The sequence below is a fragment of the Aspergillus nidulans genome, chromosome VI, assembly GCF_000011425.1.
Source record: "Aspergillus nidulans FGSC A4 chromosome VI".
NCBI classification, from domain to species: domain Eukaryota; kingdom Fungi; phylum Ascomycota; class Eurotiomycetes; order Eurotiales; family Aspergillaceae; genus Aspergillus; species Aspergillus nidulans.
The window spans coordinates 1,260,269-1,277,726 of record NC_066262.1 but is presented as its reverse complement, the minus strand read 5'-3'; the positions used below and the strand labels follow the sequence as shown (position 1 = coordinate 1,277,726).

The window sequence follows — 17,458 nt, the reverse complement described above, 5'->3', positions numbered from 1 at the left end:
CATTCTCTAGGATCTTTTGATACCTGACTACCAATCTTGACACACTCCACTCCGACTCTAAGAATCTACCCACTTTAGCAATATTGGACCCGAGGTTTGATTGGTTGAAGATGGATGCTCATGCAAATGACTACAAAGCCAGCGAGCAAGCAGGGCCAATTCAGGAGCCGAAACTTTTGGACGATGACGGCGGCATTGATCCAGAAAACGAAATAACTGGCCCTCGACTACTCTTAGTTCATACCGGTCTCTGTCTCTGCACACTTTTAGTTGGCTTGGTAAGACATGCTTAACTAGTGCCTATAGCGCTGCTATGCTCACCTCGCTTTCGTCTAGGATTTCAATTTGATTGCCACTGCTGTGCCGGTCATCACATCTCAGTTCAACTCAATTGGGGATGTTGGCTGGTATGGAGGGGCGTTCTACATTGCCCTGTAGGCATCTCTCTGTGATTGCTCTTGCGGCTCTGCTGACAACGACCGCAGATGCGCGACTCAGCCGCTGGCAGGCAAGACGTTTACTCTGTTTGCAAAGAAGTGGACCTACTTGGCCTACGTGGCTATCTTTGAGGCGGGCAGCTTGGTATCTGCATTAGCGCCCTCGTCCGCAGTTTTCATAGTTGGTCGAGCCATAGCTGGTGTCGGGGCATCTGGTATCTTCGCTGGCGGCCTTGTCATCCTGACTACCGTGATCCCCCTCCACAAGCGCGCTATTTGGACTGGCACAATGAACGCGACATTCGTCGTGGCTAGTGTCATTGGTCCTGTAGTTGGCGGTACTCTAACGCAACATGTTACATGGCGCTGGTGCTTCTACATCAATCTCCCGATTGGAGGCTTCTCTATTGCGGTCTTCATGCTATTCTTTCACATCAAGCCGGCAGCAACGGAGAATGCACGCCCACTGCAGAAGCTCAAGAAGCTAGACGGCATCGGATTCATCCTTTTCGCCGGTGCAGTTACGATGCTCCTTTTGGCCCTGCAGCTCGGGGGAACAAGTGCTCAGTATGCATGGGACTCATCTCAGATTATCGGAATGTTCGCCGGCTGTGGTGCTACAATGGCAGTATTCGTGGCCTGGCAGGTCCACCTCCAGGATTCGGCACTGATACCACCTAGGCTGTTTGTCAATCGTAACGCCCCGCTTATCTTCGCGTCTGCGGTCTTCTCAAACGGGCCTTTTCAATGCATTGTTTACTGGCTGCCAATATGGTTCCAGGCTGTGCTTGAAGTATCCCCGACAGCGAGTGGAGTCAGGTATCTCCCCACTGTCATTGCAGACGTTGTGACATCAATCTTTGGTTCTGCACTCGTCACATACTGGGGGTGGTGGAACCCCTTCCTGACATTTGGAATGGCGATGATCTCTCTCGGCGGCGGGCTTCTGTCAACCATTCACCCCGGTATCTCAAACGGTCATTGGATAGGCTATCAGATTCTGGCTGGAATCGGGTACTCCCTCGCCGTCAACATGGTCAGTCTACTGCTGCTACTAACTAGTAACTTTGATTCTGATGTCACACTTATTAGGCTCATATCGGCGTCCAAGCTTCACTACCACCCAGCCTCGTTCCCCTCGGCGCAACGACTCTCTTATTTGTGATCTCAGCGAGCTGTGCAATATTCCTTGCATCCAGCCAAGCTATTTTTCAAGCGCGACTCAAAACCATCCTTGTGGGAGCTGTGTCCCAAGATACAATAGACCGAATCCTAGCCGTGGGCGCCACCAACATCCGGTCCGTGGTCGGCCCGGACGACCAGGTCTTGGTCTTGGATGCCTACAGTAAAACCATAAACCAAATATTTGTAAGCTATGCTGACACTGAACTCTCTGTACTTGCTGTGCATGTTCCTTGCTGCTGTTGTCCTGGGCAACTCGAGCTGACGTTACCGTATTAGTATCTCCCGGCAGGGGCCGCGGCGTTGTCGTTTATGTTTGTCTGTGCGACGAGGTGGATCTCAGTCAAAAAGGCAGTGTCGAAGGAGACATCTAGTGCTTAGATAAGTCTTTGGTGGTATTTCTTTGGTCTCCTCCATGCCACCTTCTACTACCGAATCTCGAGCACTAGTACTGAGAGCTTTAAGAAAGCGAACTTGAATCTGGGGCGTAGATAGAAGATGGAAGACAGATTTTAGTGCCATCATATCTGCTTAGCAGTGTGCTATCGGGTCGTTACTACTTACTGCAGGGGCGGTTCGTAGTCTCCTTTCTGTACCTATCGTACATTGTTTAAGGTGGTGGTATCCGATATGCCAAATGCATATACCCACGATGCCAACGCTGAGTATGATGAGCTGCGCTCACTTAAAGCCACAGTGCAATATCTTCCAGACTGGAAATTCTATACCTCTTCATCTAAGAGCATCTTAAAAGTGCTACAAAAACTACTGAGTTGCGAGCGCAGGGACTGCATAACTTAAGCGAACTGCCACCGACGCACCCATAATATCCCACTACACGCTTACTTCCCCTCCCTCTCTTTCGCCTGCCTTGACATCAATTCCTCATATTCCTTCATGTTTGATACCCCCTTCGGCATTCCGTTCGGCATCAGCCCCTGTTCGTCCATCAGCCGATCTCTCGTACGCATCGCCTCACGCCACGACTCGCGCATTTCCATGCGGCGCTGCCAGGCCTGGACATTCGGGTACGGCGCAAGAGGGTCTTCGCCCTCAGGCGTCAGAAGCACCATGTTGACGCGGGCATTCCAGGGGAGGAAGGCCAAATCAGCGAACGTGCATTTATCGCCGACGAGCCAGTTGCGGCCTTCTAGTGCTGTGTTGAGCACGCCGAGGATGCGATGAACTTCATTCTCGTACCGCTCAATTGCGGAAGGAAGTTTTTCAGCATGCAAGACGTTGAACCTAGGTAGGTAGAACAGTTGTTAGCGGTTGCGCTTGTGTTGTCTGCTGCGTGCTGGGTACATGAAGAAGTAGTAGGTAGACACTAGGGTGAGAGATGAAAGTCAACACGCAATCTTACCATCCGGCCTGTCCGAAATAAGGTCCCTGCCCGCTCATCTGGAAATGGAGCCACTGATTCAGAAGGTGTTTTTCCTTCAAGGAGGTGTAGGTTAGCTTTTTCTCCGTGTCGTACACATCCTCGAGATACTGGAGGATTGCGCCGGATTCCCACAGGGTCAAATCAGTGTTTGGGTCAACAATCGCTATTCATGCAGTGATTGGTGTCTCTAGTTAGCCCATGTAACTGACGCAGCTGCGGTAGAATAGAGAACTAACCGGGAACTCGTCCATTCGGGTTGATGTTGATGAACGGCGGTTTCTTCACGTCGTCAAACTTGAACGAGTGGATATTGTATGGGACTCCTAGTTCATTCAGGACCGTGATGACCTGAGGATTGTTAGCCTGTGTTCTAGGCAATAGCGCATTGCACTCACCTTCCATGGGTTCGGACCTGGGGCTGTATTCATTATTATCTTAGATCAGCCAAGTACTCACTCGCATGGCAAATTCACCAGATCAGCATCTATTTACTGGGACTTACGCGTGAGCCAGACGGTGAGTGGTTTGGTCATAGTTACAATTCAAATGCTAGATGTTCAAATGGGATACGGGAAGGATGGCGTCAAGCGAGCGGTTTATGGTTATATGTGGAGTGACTGGGTAATATAGAAGGGGCCTCCGACTCCAACGTGAGGACAAGGAATAAATATAAACAAAATCTGTAACGAACTGTCAAAGGGCCTAGTGGGGTGATAGAAGGAGGGGATTGAATTGCAGCGCGGAGTTAGACGCTAAAGACTGGTTACGTCATCCTCGCAGGCGGCCTTAAGGCGGCCTCAAGGCAGCAGCTGCTTGTTTCCCAAACCCTGCCAATTACAGGTCGATGTAGCTGGTAGGGGGTAGTTTCAGGACAAGGGCCAGTCCTATGGACAGACAGGGAGGAGGCTCCTGGTGCGCTCGGCTGGCCTCGGCGCTACTCAGTAGCGTAGTGTCTTGTTGGGGAAATAAAGCAGCCAGGTACATTTCTATTGGTACTACGATAACGATCTACAGCCATCAAATGTGATAGGCGTGCTTATCCTAGGGCTTGCCCATACAGTTTCCAACCACCCCCTCCATACCCTGGCCTCGCAAGCAACTGCGCATTACCAACAACAGATTCCCAGATTCTCTTCCCTGCGTCTGGTTAGAAGCCTTGTGCTAGGATGGACAAACACAAATTCGTGAAAAACCGAGTTGGGTGGTCGATGGCTCCCTGGAACAAACTGAAACTCATACTCATCCAATAGTTTCACGACAATGAACTTGGCCAGCAGAGACGCGAGATGCCGTCCAGCGCAAGCCCAACGGCCAGCCCCCCATCTAAATTCCTGTTGGTACACACCCTTGAAAGGCTGCGCCGCGTGATATTGCTGGCTCTCATTGTAAGCCCGTAACGCATCGTAACTTCCTGCGTTCTGATATATCTCGTCATCCTTTGCCCGAGCATAGCTTGAAACGCAGATAAATTGTCCCTTCTTGAGAGTAATACCAGTCGATAGTGTATAGTCCTGGAGCATTACGCGGCTGTAGGTCGTGAGGCTGCCGGGTGTGAGCCGTATTGTTTCTTTGAACGCGGAGTCTAGCTTGGGCAGATTATTGAAAGCTGCAAAGTCCCACCGACCTTGAAGCTCCTCGTGTTTTTGGCGGATCTCTTCCCGAATCTCATCCAAGAATTGTGGATTGGCTATCAAATCGAGGATAACGCTGACGATAAAGTTTGCCGAGCTGTAGGTGCCCCCAGCAGCAAGAGCCGCCAGGAGCTCTGTGAGTACGTACGGGTCTTCTTCCACGTCGTTCGTGGCCTCCGCTACCATCCACGCAAGTAGGGTAGAAGGCCTCTCGGTCGCAGGTCGGGGTTTTGCGGCCTTGCACTCTTGGACGATTGGAACTATGAACGACTCCAGCCTTTGGAGAGATTTTTGTAGACGCCACTTGTGGGGTAGCATCCAGACGAGCACTGGTTGCAGTGCTGCCGGCACCAGGCGCATTGCAAACATCACGGTGAACACTAGCTTTGTATGCTCGAATGTCAAATTCACGAGCTCGGTATCATCGCACCAAGGCTCTCCAACAGCCGCCAGTGTGATCGCCCTGCTCACGCAACCAACGACCAGATCCAGCGGTTCGATCGTCGTCCAACTGCTTACACTAGGAAATGTTTCCTGCATGGTTGCTTGCATGCGAGCACTGGCCGGTCCCAGGAAAGCCGGTAGAGCCGGAGTAATCCGATTCAGGAGTGTTTTCACGTGAAGGTTGCTCTTAAGGACGACGTTCATACCGTTCAGATGCCCGGTCATCGAGTATGCATGGCACATTCGGGAGTTAATGATCGACGCAGGAAGACGATTAAGCTCAGTCACGGACTCTGAGGGAAGGACAAGGTAGTCGGCATCTCCTCGGGCAATGATATATGGCTTCCCGTCATACTGATTTAGAATATTAGCTTGCAACACGTACATACATCAGGTTAGGAGCTTGCAATCTAGCCAACCTTCCGATAGGCATCCTGAAGAATCTGTTCAGCATTGAACGCAAACCGGATACGCGAGAAAACGCGGGGTTCCAGGGCACAAATGCGGTTGACAACAGGAACGCCGTCATATGAGTCGGCGTAGCGACACACGAGCAATATCAGGGCAACGAGCAGTAGCACAAGTATCGCCCAGACTGAGCCTGCAGGAAGCGGCGCTTGAGCTCCGTTCGCACAGATCTGATATAACGTAGACAGTACAGATGAAGCTGCTTGAAACATGATTTTTGGGTAGTAATTGAGATGCTGAACCACGCTGTCTGTGTCGCAGTATTGAATATATATTTTGAGGTTCGCAAATTGATACGAGCAATTTATACTACTTTCCGGCCCTTCAGCCCCCAAAGTTCTTGTATATACATAGATTCGTATTCTCATAACGCTGCACGGCAATCCTGGTCCAGCATTCTGCCTTCTATTTGCCCATCCCCAACCTGGTCCAATGTCAAACTTGTCTGACCACCTTGACCTTGCAGCCCCTCGGGAGTCTGGACCTAAATTAGAACGGCTGGTCGAGTCTCACATCTGTCGTAGCGTATTTTGTTCCCATATTTGTTCTTTCCCCTCTCGCTGACAGTCTCGCCAACCCAACAGCAAATTTTGGTTCGTTACTACTGCTAACAAGAACACGATGGAAGTCTCACCGGTTCGCGCGGTTGTGAGCACCGCCCTGATAGTGGTGTCTGCCATTTTTCCTGTCCTGTCTCTCATGGCGATCGTGATCCGGTATATGGCCCGCCAAACAGCCCGATTATCATTGCAGGCCGACGACTGGTGGATCCTGGCATCGTGGGCAAGTATTCCAAATCATACTTGGGCATACTCGGCGTTGGGCTTAGTCTATCAGTCTAACTAACATGCGACGCGCAGGTCTCAGCTTTCGGTCTCAGCGTTAATGCCTGGGTCTTCGGTTCCATCACTGGGATAGACCACTACAAGATCGATCCCGCGTTGGGGGTATCTAGGTCGCTTCAATGCCTCCTTGTATCGAGCCTGATTTTACAAGTCAGCCTCTCGGTGGTGAAGATTTCGATTTTGTTTCTGTATATGAGAATCTTCGCAACGCGCAAGTTCCGAACCGCCGCCTGGATCGCGATCTATGTAATAGGTGGATGGGGGATTATGTTTTTCTTTGTAAGATGTCGTCCACAAAAGGCCCTTTTCCTTGAAATAACAAAGTCGCAGCTGGTCCTCTTCGAAGGTGATCCAATCAGCGCTGCCTGGACCGGTATTGGCCGATTCCGGTATGACACTGTCGCAATCGGAGAGTCCCAGGTCGGCACTAGCATTGCCTTGGACTTTATTGTTCTCATGTTTCCCCTTCCTGTTATATGGAGGCTTCATATGCCTACGCGGAGAAAGATCGCCGTCGCTCTCATCTTCTGGCTTGGAGCATTGCAAGTCCATCGTCCTGCTTTATGGCTCGTCAAGAGAACCTACACTGACTGTCTGGATCAGTTGCTGTGTCGCGGCCATTGTCCGACTGGTGCTTCTGAGATCGTCTCTTTCCCAGGTAGCCACCGATGGCTCCATGGTTTGTGAGTGCCCCTATTCTCCACGATATCCCAGACTGGCGGACTTCACTGACTTATACTTACTTCGCTCCCAGCAACCCAGTCCCGACAGTTCATTTTCATGATCCTCGAGCCGAACTGTTCAATCATTGCTGCATGTCTGCCCTGTTACGGACCGCTGCTTGCACGGGGTAGAGCCCCTGAGTCATTAATCCGTAGTGTTCGCTCGGTATTCACGCTTCGCAGTCGTGATAACTCAATATGGTCATCAATGGCATCGCGCACAAACAACAGCACCGGCCCAAACAAGACGAGCACCCCTCGAGAGAGCGGATCAGCCGTTGATTTGGTTGACTATGGGGCCTCGTGGTCTAAAGGCCGTAATGAGAGTTACCAAACAGCTCGCTGCAGCTCTAGTCCTGATATAGAGGAAATAATAGAGCCTTCGTCACAGGGCATCCAAGTTACCACCAAGGTGGATGTCTCCAGCAAGCGGTCATAGCCATTGCAGTTCGGAATATGAGCGTGATATCTTGGCTTTTCAACCTTTTTGTCCCATTTGCTTTGCAATTAGCACTTTCTAGTCAATTTCTCGCAATCTGTTGTTTGGAGGTGATGCTGCTAGGGTGAATGTTATGAAAAAGGATCCCGCTCTATTCAGCAACGCCGCTATACCGAGTCCGTTTAAGGAGATCACGACAAGAAATATAGCTACAACACCACGACTAAGTCTTCCTAATATTAGCCAGAAAGGGCTATCCATAAGTCACAGAATACTGCCCGCAACTCTTAGCAGCGCCAGCATTGCCAACGTTTCTCTTGAGAGCGATATTCTGTGCCGGACAACGACGATTCTTGACAAGCTCTTTGATAGCAGTCCTTTCCTCGCTTCTTTTTCATCTGTCCTAGAATTATAGACTCCGTGGCTCCCTAATATGCGCATAGCGTAGCATTCTGAACATTCCATTCTCTGAGAGGGGGATCGGTTGGTGGTATATCTCTCACACCCGCTTCGAAGAATCACTGCTAACTACGAGACAGGTCACCAGATCTGACTTGAACGACAATTTGGGCTGTATTTCTGGTCCTGACATCTTGACCTAGTGGGTAAAAGGGCAGAGCACTAACATTCTACAAGGCATGTGCGTAAAAAGTCCGCAATTGCATTTTTTTTTCAGCCCTTCCTATGTACTTTCTGCAACTTCTATCCCTCTTACAACTCATCTAAAGAGATAAACGGTACCTCTGGACATTTACGAAGTGTCTAATGAGGCATCTATATGAAAGTTTGAAGAAAGATGAAGTCAGCCAACATAGCTCTTAAACTATATGAGAGTTTCTAAGTATGGAGGCACGGGTTTCTTTAATGGCTGCTCTTGGAGTGCACGTGTTAGCTTGGCTTGTTTCAATTGTGCGTTGGGGCAGGTTTTGACCCTCAGTAAACCGCCTTTGATTGACAGTTTATAATGTTGGCCTGATCCAACTCACTAAAAATAACTTATTTAGGTTGAGAAAGCAGTATCTACGCCTTTATATAAAATATTGCATTAATTATTGTATATAGTATGTACACAGAATGACATTATAGTAATTGATCTTTCATTTTTTGGTAACCCAGTGGGCCAGCGCACCGAGTACCTACGGAATTTCGTAGAACAGGCCATCATCCTAGGTTGCTCCAGACTTACGCCTGATGGTGGAAAAGCTGAGGTAACGTTCTCTCCAAAGGTGTTGGCACCAGTGTCTGACCTCCATCAGACACCTACCATGTTCAATTAGAGCCATGCCGTACGTTCGGATATTTCAAATATGCAGGCTGTCGAGACCCCCGCATGGGCGTGGGGCATCACGCTATCTTGCTCATATCATTATTCTCCTCATTAGTTGTACGCTGAACGGCGGATCAGCATTTTTTACAGTAGCGTATTATGCTTTCCAAAGCGATCTGGCACCGTTACTTGTTCTTCTATTCTTGTTTGCCTATTACTTATGCTTTACATGTCATAATGGAGTTATTTTTCATGTTGCCCTATGATTTCTCCTATAATTATATCAATTTTTGTATCGGTTAAGTGCCTATCCGTGGGTATGGTTTACCCGTACGAGGAGAGAAGATGGTTGGAGTGTAAGGTTCGCGGATTTGCAATTGAAAACATCAAACATGGCAACGGCAACTTCCAGTCCTATAGGAAGTTTATGGCTATTGTATACTACCTTGTCAGCCATACCATAATACTCGTGACACTGGTCAGGTTTTCAAGCAACATACCGAAAGCCCAGGAGGACGACCTGGATCGTGATGATAACGTGAAACACCTTGGCGTAGGTGTCAATGCTAAAAAAAAAGTCTGTTAGGTTACTTGACTAATCTGCTCTCCGTCAGCTGTAGATATCGACGGTGAAAACTGCCAGCCTTTTTAAAGGCCCCCTCGAATGATTCCCGTCCGTCCGGATCCCCTGGCCTGGCCTAGGGAGGGTTATTCAGCCATAAAGGGGCCTATGCTTGCAGCACAGTAATCAACCGCCAGCTAAACTCTTGCTTGTGGTCTTTGTATTTACCTCTAATACACGAAAGTATATTTCGTGATCACGCTACCATCTACCCTCTGTCGTTGTACTACGAATTGCCCGGCAAGTCCCCCTCCCCGAACCAATCAAACTTACCTTAGTCTAGTAGAGATTTCAAGATTGTTCAGACACTATGACATTTAATAAAGTGCCTGAATGTACGCAGAACAAGGTTTAGAGCTGTCTCGCTTAAAAAACTTAAAAATATATCTAAAGGTTTTCTATTCTGTGGTTAGCCTCTGGCAGGTCACTGCCTGGTGGGAAGCCTTGTTCTAAAACCTAACGTGAAGTTGAAAGCGTAATATTCGCAAACTTAATTCTATGCCGACCAAGTTTTGTCTTCCTACACGTAGTCGTGTTCTTTCCGCGTTGGATAATGACGATATCCAATGAAGCAACTGAAGACAAAGCTAAAAAGCTGCAACCAAGAGAATCATCAGATGCTCGAATGTTTTGTATCATGACTTCACTGACCGAGAACTTCAAGTCTCCTGCTCTGGGCAGTTTATGGGAACCTGCGATCCCAAAACATGTATGAAGATGTTCACTGTCATTAACTTCAAGAGAGAAGAGTTCTGTTTATTGTTTGATAATAGTACTACCTCATACCTAGTAACTCTAGCACGGACGACGTGATTGCTAAAGTAAAGGTTATGTTTTTCTCAATGCGGCTGGCGGCTGCAAGTAGCTTCCAAAGTAATCACTAAGTTTTGACGTCGTTTGATACAATAAAATGTACCAGTGCCATGGATAGTCCTAGTTAGCCTACCTATTCCTCGTGATTTCCTTACAAATCTAACTATTGTTAGACCTGGACATGGATGGCCAGCAGCTAGAGCTCTCTGCCCATTGCCTGCAACCGTTTCTTGCCCACGGGTCTGTCAATGTCTACTGATCATCTATGAAAATGGACAGTCTAGACGTTCTCTTCTCATAAGGCCAAGATAATTGGCGAATTGCTAGGTATTTAAGACTCAATAATTATAAATAGGCCCTCCTCGCCCCCAAGATCCGATTCTCTGTTATAACTCTTCATACATCCTCCACTTGTTCGGCACCTAAGGTCAGATCTTACTAAAGCCACCCATCATGAGGTTCTCCACTATTATAGCAGTGTCTGTCTTGCTGCTGTCTGGAGCATATGCACAGGACCGAGAGTACTCTTGCTGGGGTCACTGGGACTGGCGTCATAGACCTGATTGCGATCGTTGGCATGGCAATAACTGGGTAAGTACACCCATACTATTGGAAAGCCTTCGAATCACTAAAGCAGCCGCAGTATCCATATTGGTTTAACCATTGGGTAGGCACTTGAATATAAACAGCCTATAGTTCTTCAAGATTCCTACTAACATGGTGTAAAGGAATATTGGAGCTGCTGTAGAGATCACTGAATGAGTCGAAACTGCTTGGTATCCTTTCTCTACATTGGCTGCTTTTAGAATTCGATAGGGACCGATCGTGTTGCAATTGCTCCATGAATCGAATTCCTTCTGATTCTTCTTGTGCTGTAGCTAAAGCTAATGGTATATTTGCTATTCTGCCAAACATGATGGCTTCCCTATAAAGAAGTAGACAGTCGACGGCTGCGACAACGCACGTGCTATCCAGCTCCACATATCCACGGACACATACTCGCAGATCTGGATATAACCTGATAGTCAATTCTTGTAGTATAACGTAGTTAGTAGAGGATATTCACAAGACAACCTTGATTATCTCTTGAAATAATAAACTAGAACTACAACGATATACATATGATGAATTATTGCGCGAGCTGTCGCGGCGCTTACTAGGGTCAATTATTTACGAAACATATCGAAGGTTTCAACATTCTTGGTATGGTTTTGTGTATTCGATTTATAGCTTCAAGGACTTTCTAAAGGGATCTAGATATGCCATATATGACGCCTTATACGATCCGATATATATAAACGATATTCCCGTCAAACGAGGTGCTGGATGTTGACTCGTGAGGTGAGTTCTCATCCGGCTGTCACAATACCAGTGCCAGTAAAATTATAGAACTATGCTCATTGGTAAAACTCACCATTAGTGCCAAAGTGCCTTTGATATGCCAGAAGAGATCGCCCTCTTGCTGGCTTGTTACACCTACCCTCAGAGAACGCAGAAGAGACTGATAGACCTGCATACATCTCTTTCCTATGAAGCATATGGCAAAAGCGAGCTCTGGATTATTCCTAACAGTCACATTATGCAACTGCATAACACAAAGGGAGCGTTCAGTTTGGGGAAAACTCTTACTCGTAAAATGTTCTATTTCTGTCACAAACGAACTAACTAAGCTTTATAGGAGCAATTCGGGCACGGTCTGAGCATAGTCGGCCTGCTGACCCAGTTGGACTATGCTTACCCGACACGGACTCTTACAATTTCATCCAAAAGTTCTGCGGTTAGAAGGCATCAGCGACACATACTCGAAAATCTCATAAGCTATGCAAAGCGGAGACCACTACAGCGTCACTTGGACTGACCGTAAAGCCCCTGAAGCAGATTTACGGGACGATAGCTAATTCAATGAGTAGGCTTATCAGAAGAGAAGTTATTCGGCGAAGAGGTAAGCTTCTTCTGTTTCCTCCTACCTCTAGACTATGGCGAACTCTATTCAGCAATTTTATACCTATCGGAGTTTCTTTCGAGTCTTACAGATTCATTTGCGAAGACTGTCAGGATAGTACGGCTTACGGCTTCAGCTGGCTCACTATCAGTTTACTAGACCGCAGCCCATAGCCACTTGGCGTAAGGCACAGCCAATGAGTTCCACTTATTGGTTCCTCGCAAAGGCCCAAGTCACTAGCCCAATTGATATCTGGAACGCGACCAATTAGCTGGTTCTTGCGGAGCGATAATTTCCGGAGAAGTGAATGTTGGGTGAACCCTTTATAATGTTATAAATTTACCGCACATGCACGGTGTGTGCTGATCTTGATCGGCATCTCAACTTACCCCAGTCGCTCATTCACTGTCCCTTCCCATTATCACCAATCACCTAGTCATTCATTCATATCTTTGATCAAGATGCGTTCCAGTATCTGCTTTACGGTCTTTGCAATACTTTTTGATTCTTTGGCGGCCGCCATCAGCATCACCGAGCCGACGGCTAATTCGACTTTTGCTGCCGGATCCACTATCACTGTGAAATGGACCACGGTCGACACAGACCCCTCATACTTCAGTCTCTATCTCTGGAACTTTGTCTCATGGCCTCCGTCTTATATTGCTCTGGCCCTCGATGTACCTTCTGCGGATGAATCCCACACTGTGCAGATCCCGTGTGATACCAATCCTGAATGGGGATACCAGCTCAGCGCGATCAACGGGACCAATGTCTATATTATCTATGCCCAGGGAGAACGCTTCACAGTCAGTAATCCTCTGAACGGCAGTCACTGTGTCGACAGCGTACCCTCGGACACCACGTGCAGCGCCACGACCGCGGTCTCCACCGTCTATGTCACGGTAAGCCCTACTGCATCCAGCATTCCATCCAGCCCGCATCACCATGGTCATTCCCATCACGCCCCATCGTCTCCCAGTCTATCATCCACCACTACTGCCACTTCTTCCGTGTACACGAAGCCTGGAATTGTCCCTAAAACGATTGGTTGGTGCTCAGACTACTCCCACCCTGTGACCTTGGACCATCCGCCTGTTCCGGCCACCGCCATTACTACTGCTGCACCTGAGCAGGCGAGCAGCGTCAAGCCAGTTTTTGTCACCACTATTACTACCACGATTGGTGTGCCTGCTCCGGAAGGAGATGCTAGATGTCTTGCTTTATAAACTACAGCTAGCCATCCTCTCCGACTCCCTAGGTCTGCTGCTAGATATTAGTTCGTCCTCTGGCAGGTGCCACGAGGCGGAGCTCAAAGGTCGAAAATTAGTTGCATTAATGGAAGGGGTTTCTTGATCTCTAGGCCTTGCGTGGAAATGTACGACGCTTGACAGCTTCATACTTCCAGCCTGTGGTGGCACATGGCTGTAGAAATCTTGATAGTGTATTACCAAGTTTGTTTTTCGGGTCCGATACAAAGTCTCAGGGGATGCATGATATTATCAGACTGAGCTAGTAGCCTGAACCTTATTGTGCTCTACCCATAAGAGGTGTCTCTCGATGACCCTTCTTCTTCCAGGCCTCATGTATTCGCTTGAGCTGAACCCTGGTGTATGACCGCTGCAGGCGCACTCAAAAAATTACCTACGTTGGCAGACAATTCTAGAGGGTAGCAGGTAGACTTGCTAGTCATGTAGACAGATTAATCTTCACAAGAAATAGCACAGCCACTCATTATAACTATGCTTTACCGGAACTTAGCCGCACTTTTTCGGTGCTCCAGACGGCTCAAAAATTGGCATGGCATAGCGCCTTTGGAGGCAGTTTTCACCATCCATATCGCTACGATAGACACGACTGATCGTATGTGCTAGAGGTAGATGCTAGGCCATTATTTAGCCGAGTCACAAGTCACGTCGTCAAAAGTCACGTCGTCAAGGTGATTGCCATATTCCCAACGAAACCGCACCCCGTGGACATTACCATATCTTTTCTTCTACTGCAAACGCGGACGAACCAGTCTCTGATGCAATTAGTCAACCCAAGCGCAGACTAAGACACACTTCTTTTGCGATAGCCGGCCAGTAATGCGCCCGGAATATCCGGACTGGGGGTTGCCACTAGTTTGTTTATTACGCAGCTAGCCAGCCGTGTCATGTTAGGAGCATTTATCAATAGGCGCGCCTATACCGTTCATCAGCTTTTGTTTTGAATAAGCCCACACGGGGTTCGTTCAGAGGGTTTAGTCATGAGTTCCTTAACACAGATCCACCGCGTGTGCAATAGTTTGCTGCAGGGAACACCTGTCCATGCTCGAATCCCACTATAGGGGCCTAATTGGAATCCATCCCAGGTGGATCGTGATCCATATGCATGGACGCATTCGTAATCTGATGATGCTCCCATCTACGCATCCCCTTCCAGACCAAAATTCTTCCTTGAAACTGCCAAGCAGTCCACAATGCACAGAATAGATTGTGGCCTTTATACATTTTTCACTACTCCCGTGTTGTGCCAGAGACTGGACGACGCCGTTATGATAAGAGGCCCCGTAATGACGGACTGTTTCAGGGTGTATTAGCCCGTTTCATGATCTACTTCACACAGCTTGGCAGGGATAGCTGGATCCGGCCATGAAAGAGCCCTAAATAGACAGAAAAAATTGTCCGTCTTGGCTCTTCCTCCAACCCTATAAGGACAGAATGGGCACGAATCTTGTTTGACACCACGTCGACCTTGATCTACCATGGCTTCATCAACAAGATACCGCTATGCCATCGCAGCCGTCTTCGCCGCTGGGGCTCTGGCAGCTCCGGCTCCCCAGTTCCCACCGCAGTTCATCCCATCCAATCCGCAGAGCCAGGACCAGGGCCAATTGGCCAGCACGATCTCTACTAGTTCCGTATCAACTCCCACTTCGATTCCCACTCCCGGCGCCTCCCCGAGTTCCAGTGTAAGCTCCAACTCTAGCTCCGAACCGTCTGAATTCACTGCCAATCCCTCCGTTGGCGGTGGCGGCGACACCTACACCGACTCCGCGCGCTTTCGCATCTACGGCGCAACGGGCACTGACGCGGAGAACGCACTACAAATGCTCGAGTCCGCATACACCTGCTTTGTGACTGACCTCGGCTGGCGCTCTTCAGGCCTCTCCTACGACTCCAACTCTGATACAGCGGAGATATGGTACAAGGAGAATGTGTACTCTGTTGCCTCTCTCGACGGCAACGCTGCCGGCGTCATGGGCTCTGACTATACAACGGGCTACAGCTACGTACAGGTCGTAAACACGTTCCTCGCAGATCCGTCCGTTACGGTGCACGAGTACGGCCATGCACTCACCTACCACGTTCGCAACTGGGTAGACCAGACTATGACTGGCGCGTGGTGGGAGCCACTGGCGAACTGGTTCGCTGATACCTGGATGACGTCTGACCTGTGCGCGAGCGCCAGAGAGCAATATAACCAGGAGGCCGGAAGCTCGGTCATCGAGTTGCAAAAGGTCATTGGCGACAGCTACCAGGTTATCGTTGATGGCTCGACAGATACGGGCAACTACTACCAGTCCTGGCCGCTGTTCACATACATGACCAACAATCCCGATAATTTCACAGGCCTCGGTACCGACTCTGTTCTCCAGCTGAACAAGCAATATGATGTCGGTAGCAATGAAACGCCGCTCCACACCCTGCAGCGCCTGGTTGGTGCCACGCCTATCGCAAAGGTTATTGGGCGGTACTGGGCGCATATGGCGTACGTCGATATCAGTGATGCTGCCAATGAGGTCTTCCTGCAGCAACGGGAGAGTCTGACATATGACAACCTCGAGTTATCCAGCGATGGGACCTACACTGTCAAATCGGACCGCCAGCCACAGTATTTTGGAGCCAACATCAACCCGCTCACGCTCTCTGGCTCGGGGAGTGTGAGTATGACTGTTTCCTCCAAGGCAGCATTCACTGCGACCCTTGCTATCCGTAGCACGAATAGCGGGTCGGTTCGGTATGTTGATCTGGAGAACGGAAAGGGTGAGGTCATCGTTGGTGAGAGCGAGGAGGCGAGTCTGGTTGTGGTGAATACCCCTGAAGAACTCATCCAGTATAACCCCTTTGAGTTGTCTAGTGAGGTACAGGCTGGTTTGGACTATACAGTGCAGGTTACCGGCGCGAGCTTCTGAGGAATCACATAGATCAAGGCTGCGTGAAGGCATGTATATTGCAGGCGATCTACAGCCCATTTTGCGCCTAGTCTCACAGGGAGTTGCGGCAATAGAGTTTAACATCAAGTCCTTGTTACTCTGTCAAATGGATTTATTATCATACCTTGTAAGGTTCCTATCCAAGAATTTTACAGAAATTTTTTAGAAACGTCCACAGAAACCTCTTTCGCCATTGACGTAGATATATATGTGCTATACTCTGTAGTAGCGGATAGAATACAGCTCAACCAGATGACTACGACGATCACCCAGTTCACGACGAACAACATGGTCGACGACTGGCAGAACTGATATTACTACTGCCACTACTAGAAGACCCAGGGAATAAGCCTCGCCGTCGACTGATGGTACTCTACCCACTCCTCGCCGAAGGACTTCCTGAGCAGTTCCTCCTCTTGTTGAATCCTTTTGGGAATAACCAAAATAACCAGCAGCATGTAGTAGACGATGCTCAAATATCCCAGGGACCTTCCGAGTAGGTCCAACTCCGGATTCGTACTCCAGCACGTCAGCACTCCACCCGTCCGCAAGACGAGGGCACAGAACCCGATAACCAATAAAATTGCGCCAGTATACGACGGATGCTGCATATATGCATATAACCCAGATCTGACCAATCTTGTGGGCTTGGCAATCGCAAACGTGAAGTTCTGTTGCAGCTGGTGGAATGCGAGGAAGCGCAGTATCCCGCCGCAAAGCAAACTTGCTACGAACACAGCGGACTCTGCCGACCAGGAGAGAAGACCAGAACTGTAGCCTGAAGGACAGACGAACTCTTGCGTACGTAGAGGAAGGAGAGGGAGGATTGCGTGGCATAGACCAAAGATGGTGACGAGTTTGCTGTGCAACGAGAGGAGTAAGATCATCTATAGGAGACTGGGTCAGCAATAAAATGGGTGTCTGCTTGCAGCAGGCCCGGGTTAGGGAGCACCTTATTATGCCTGAACGGGTCGCCTTTCACTGTCTTGTCTGGGTTGGGATTCGGTGGGTGCAGGACGTGTTGAAAAAGGTATGAGCCGGAGATCACGGCGATGGAGAAGAAAGCC

The 17,458-nt window shown here is 48.9% G+C and overlaps 7 protein-coding genes across 7 annotated transcripts, besides 4 other annotated features; 5 read left to right on the top strand and 2 right to left on the bottom strand.

Moving 5' to 3' along the window:
- Positions 1-17,458: part of a sequence feature (contig 1.54 513..183474(-1)) that runs on past both edges of the window.
- On the top strand, positions 111-1,602 carry ANIA_03254 (uncharacterized protein; the record flags this gene model as incomplete). The annotated part of the gene is made up of 3 exons (XM_655766.1): positions 111-278; positions 337-434; positions 486-1,602. 3 exons carry the CDS (start codon positions 111-113, stop codon positions 1,600-1,602), a joined length of 1,383 nt encoding a protein of 460 aa, XP_660858.1.
- Positions 1,959-3,536, bottom strand: ANIA_03255 (glutathione S-transferase family protein; the record flags this gene model as incomplete). Its single annotated transcript, XM_655767.1, has 7 exons — positions 1,959-2,146; positions 2,184-2,215; positions 2,466-2,864; positions 2,983-3,166; positions 3,240-3,366; positions 3,399-3,421; positions 3,506-3,536. 7 exons carry the CDS (start codon positions 3,534-3,536, stop codon positions 1,959-1,961), a joined length of 984 nt encoding a protein of 327 aa, XP_660859.1.
- On the bottom strand, positions 4,110-5,758 carry ANIA_03256 (protein CYP648A1; the record flags this gene model as incomplete). Its single annotated transcript, XM_655768.1, has 2 exons — positions 4,110-5,432; positions 5,498-5,758. The coding sequence occupies 2 exons, from the start codon at positions 5,756-5,758 to the stop codon at positions 4,110-4,112; spliced, it is 1,584 nt and encodes a 527-aa protein (XP_660860.1).
- On the top strand, positions 6,168-7,552 carry ANIA_03257 (uncharacterized protein; the record flags this gene model as incomplete). The annotated part of the gene is made up of 4 exons (XM_655769.1): positions 6,168-6,333; positions 6,414-6,670; positions 6,722-7,070; positions 7,146-7,552. The coding sequence occupies 4 exons, from the start codon at positions 6,168-6,170 to the stop codon at positions 7,550-7,552; spliced, it is 1,179 nt and encodes a 392-aa protein (XP_660861.1).
- Positions 8,650-8,688: a sequence feature (Short protein (ANIA_11380, CBF83086.1) was converted to a misc_feature.).
- Positions 8,739-8,740: a sequence feature (Short protein (ANIA_11380, CBF83086.1) was converted to a misc_feature.).
- Positions 8,817-8,835: a sequence feature (Short protein (ANIA_11380, CBF83086.1) was converted to a misc_feature.).
- Positions 10,708-10,980, top strand: ANIA_11381 (uncharacterized protein; the record flags this gene model as incomplete). The annotated part of the gene is made up of 2 exons (XM_050612509.1): positions 10,708-10,845; positions 10,951-10,980. 2 exons carry the CDS (start codon positions 10,708-10,710, stop codon positions 10,978-10,980), a joined length of 168 nt encoding a protein of 55 aa, XP_050468422.1.
- On the top strand, positions 12,658-13,473 carry ANIA_03258 (GPI anchored serine-threonine rich family protein; the record flags this gene model as incomplete). The annotated part of the gene is made up of 2 exons (XM_655770.1): positions 12,658-13,378; positions 13,430-13,473. The coding sequence occupies 2 exons, from the start codon at positions 12,658-12,660 to the stop codon at positions 13,471-13,473; spliced, it is 765 nt and encodes a 254-aa protein (XP_660862.1).
- ANIA_03259 (uncharacterized protein) lies at positions 14,940-17,173 on the top strand (the record flags this gene model as incomplete). Its single annotated transcript, XM_655771.1, has 4 exons — positions 14,940-16,046; positions 16,143-16,319; positions 16,628-16,887; positions 17,020-17,173. 4 exons carry the CDS (start codon positions 14,940-14,942, stop codon positions 17,171-17,173), a joined length of 1,698 nt encoding a protein of 565 aa, XP_660863.1.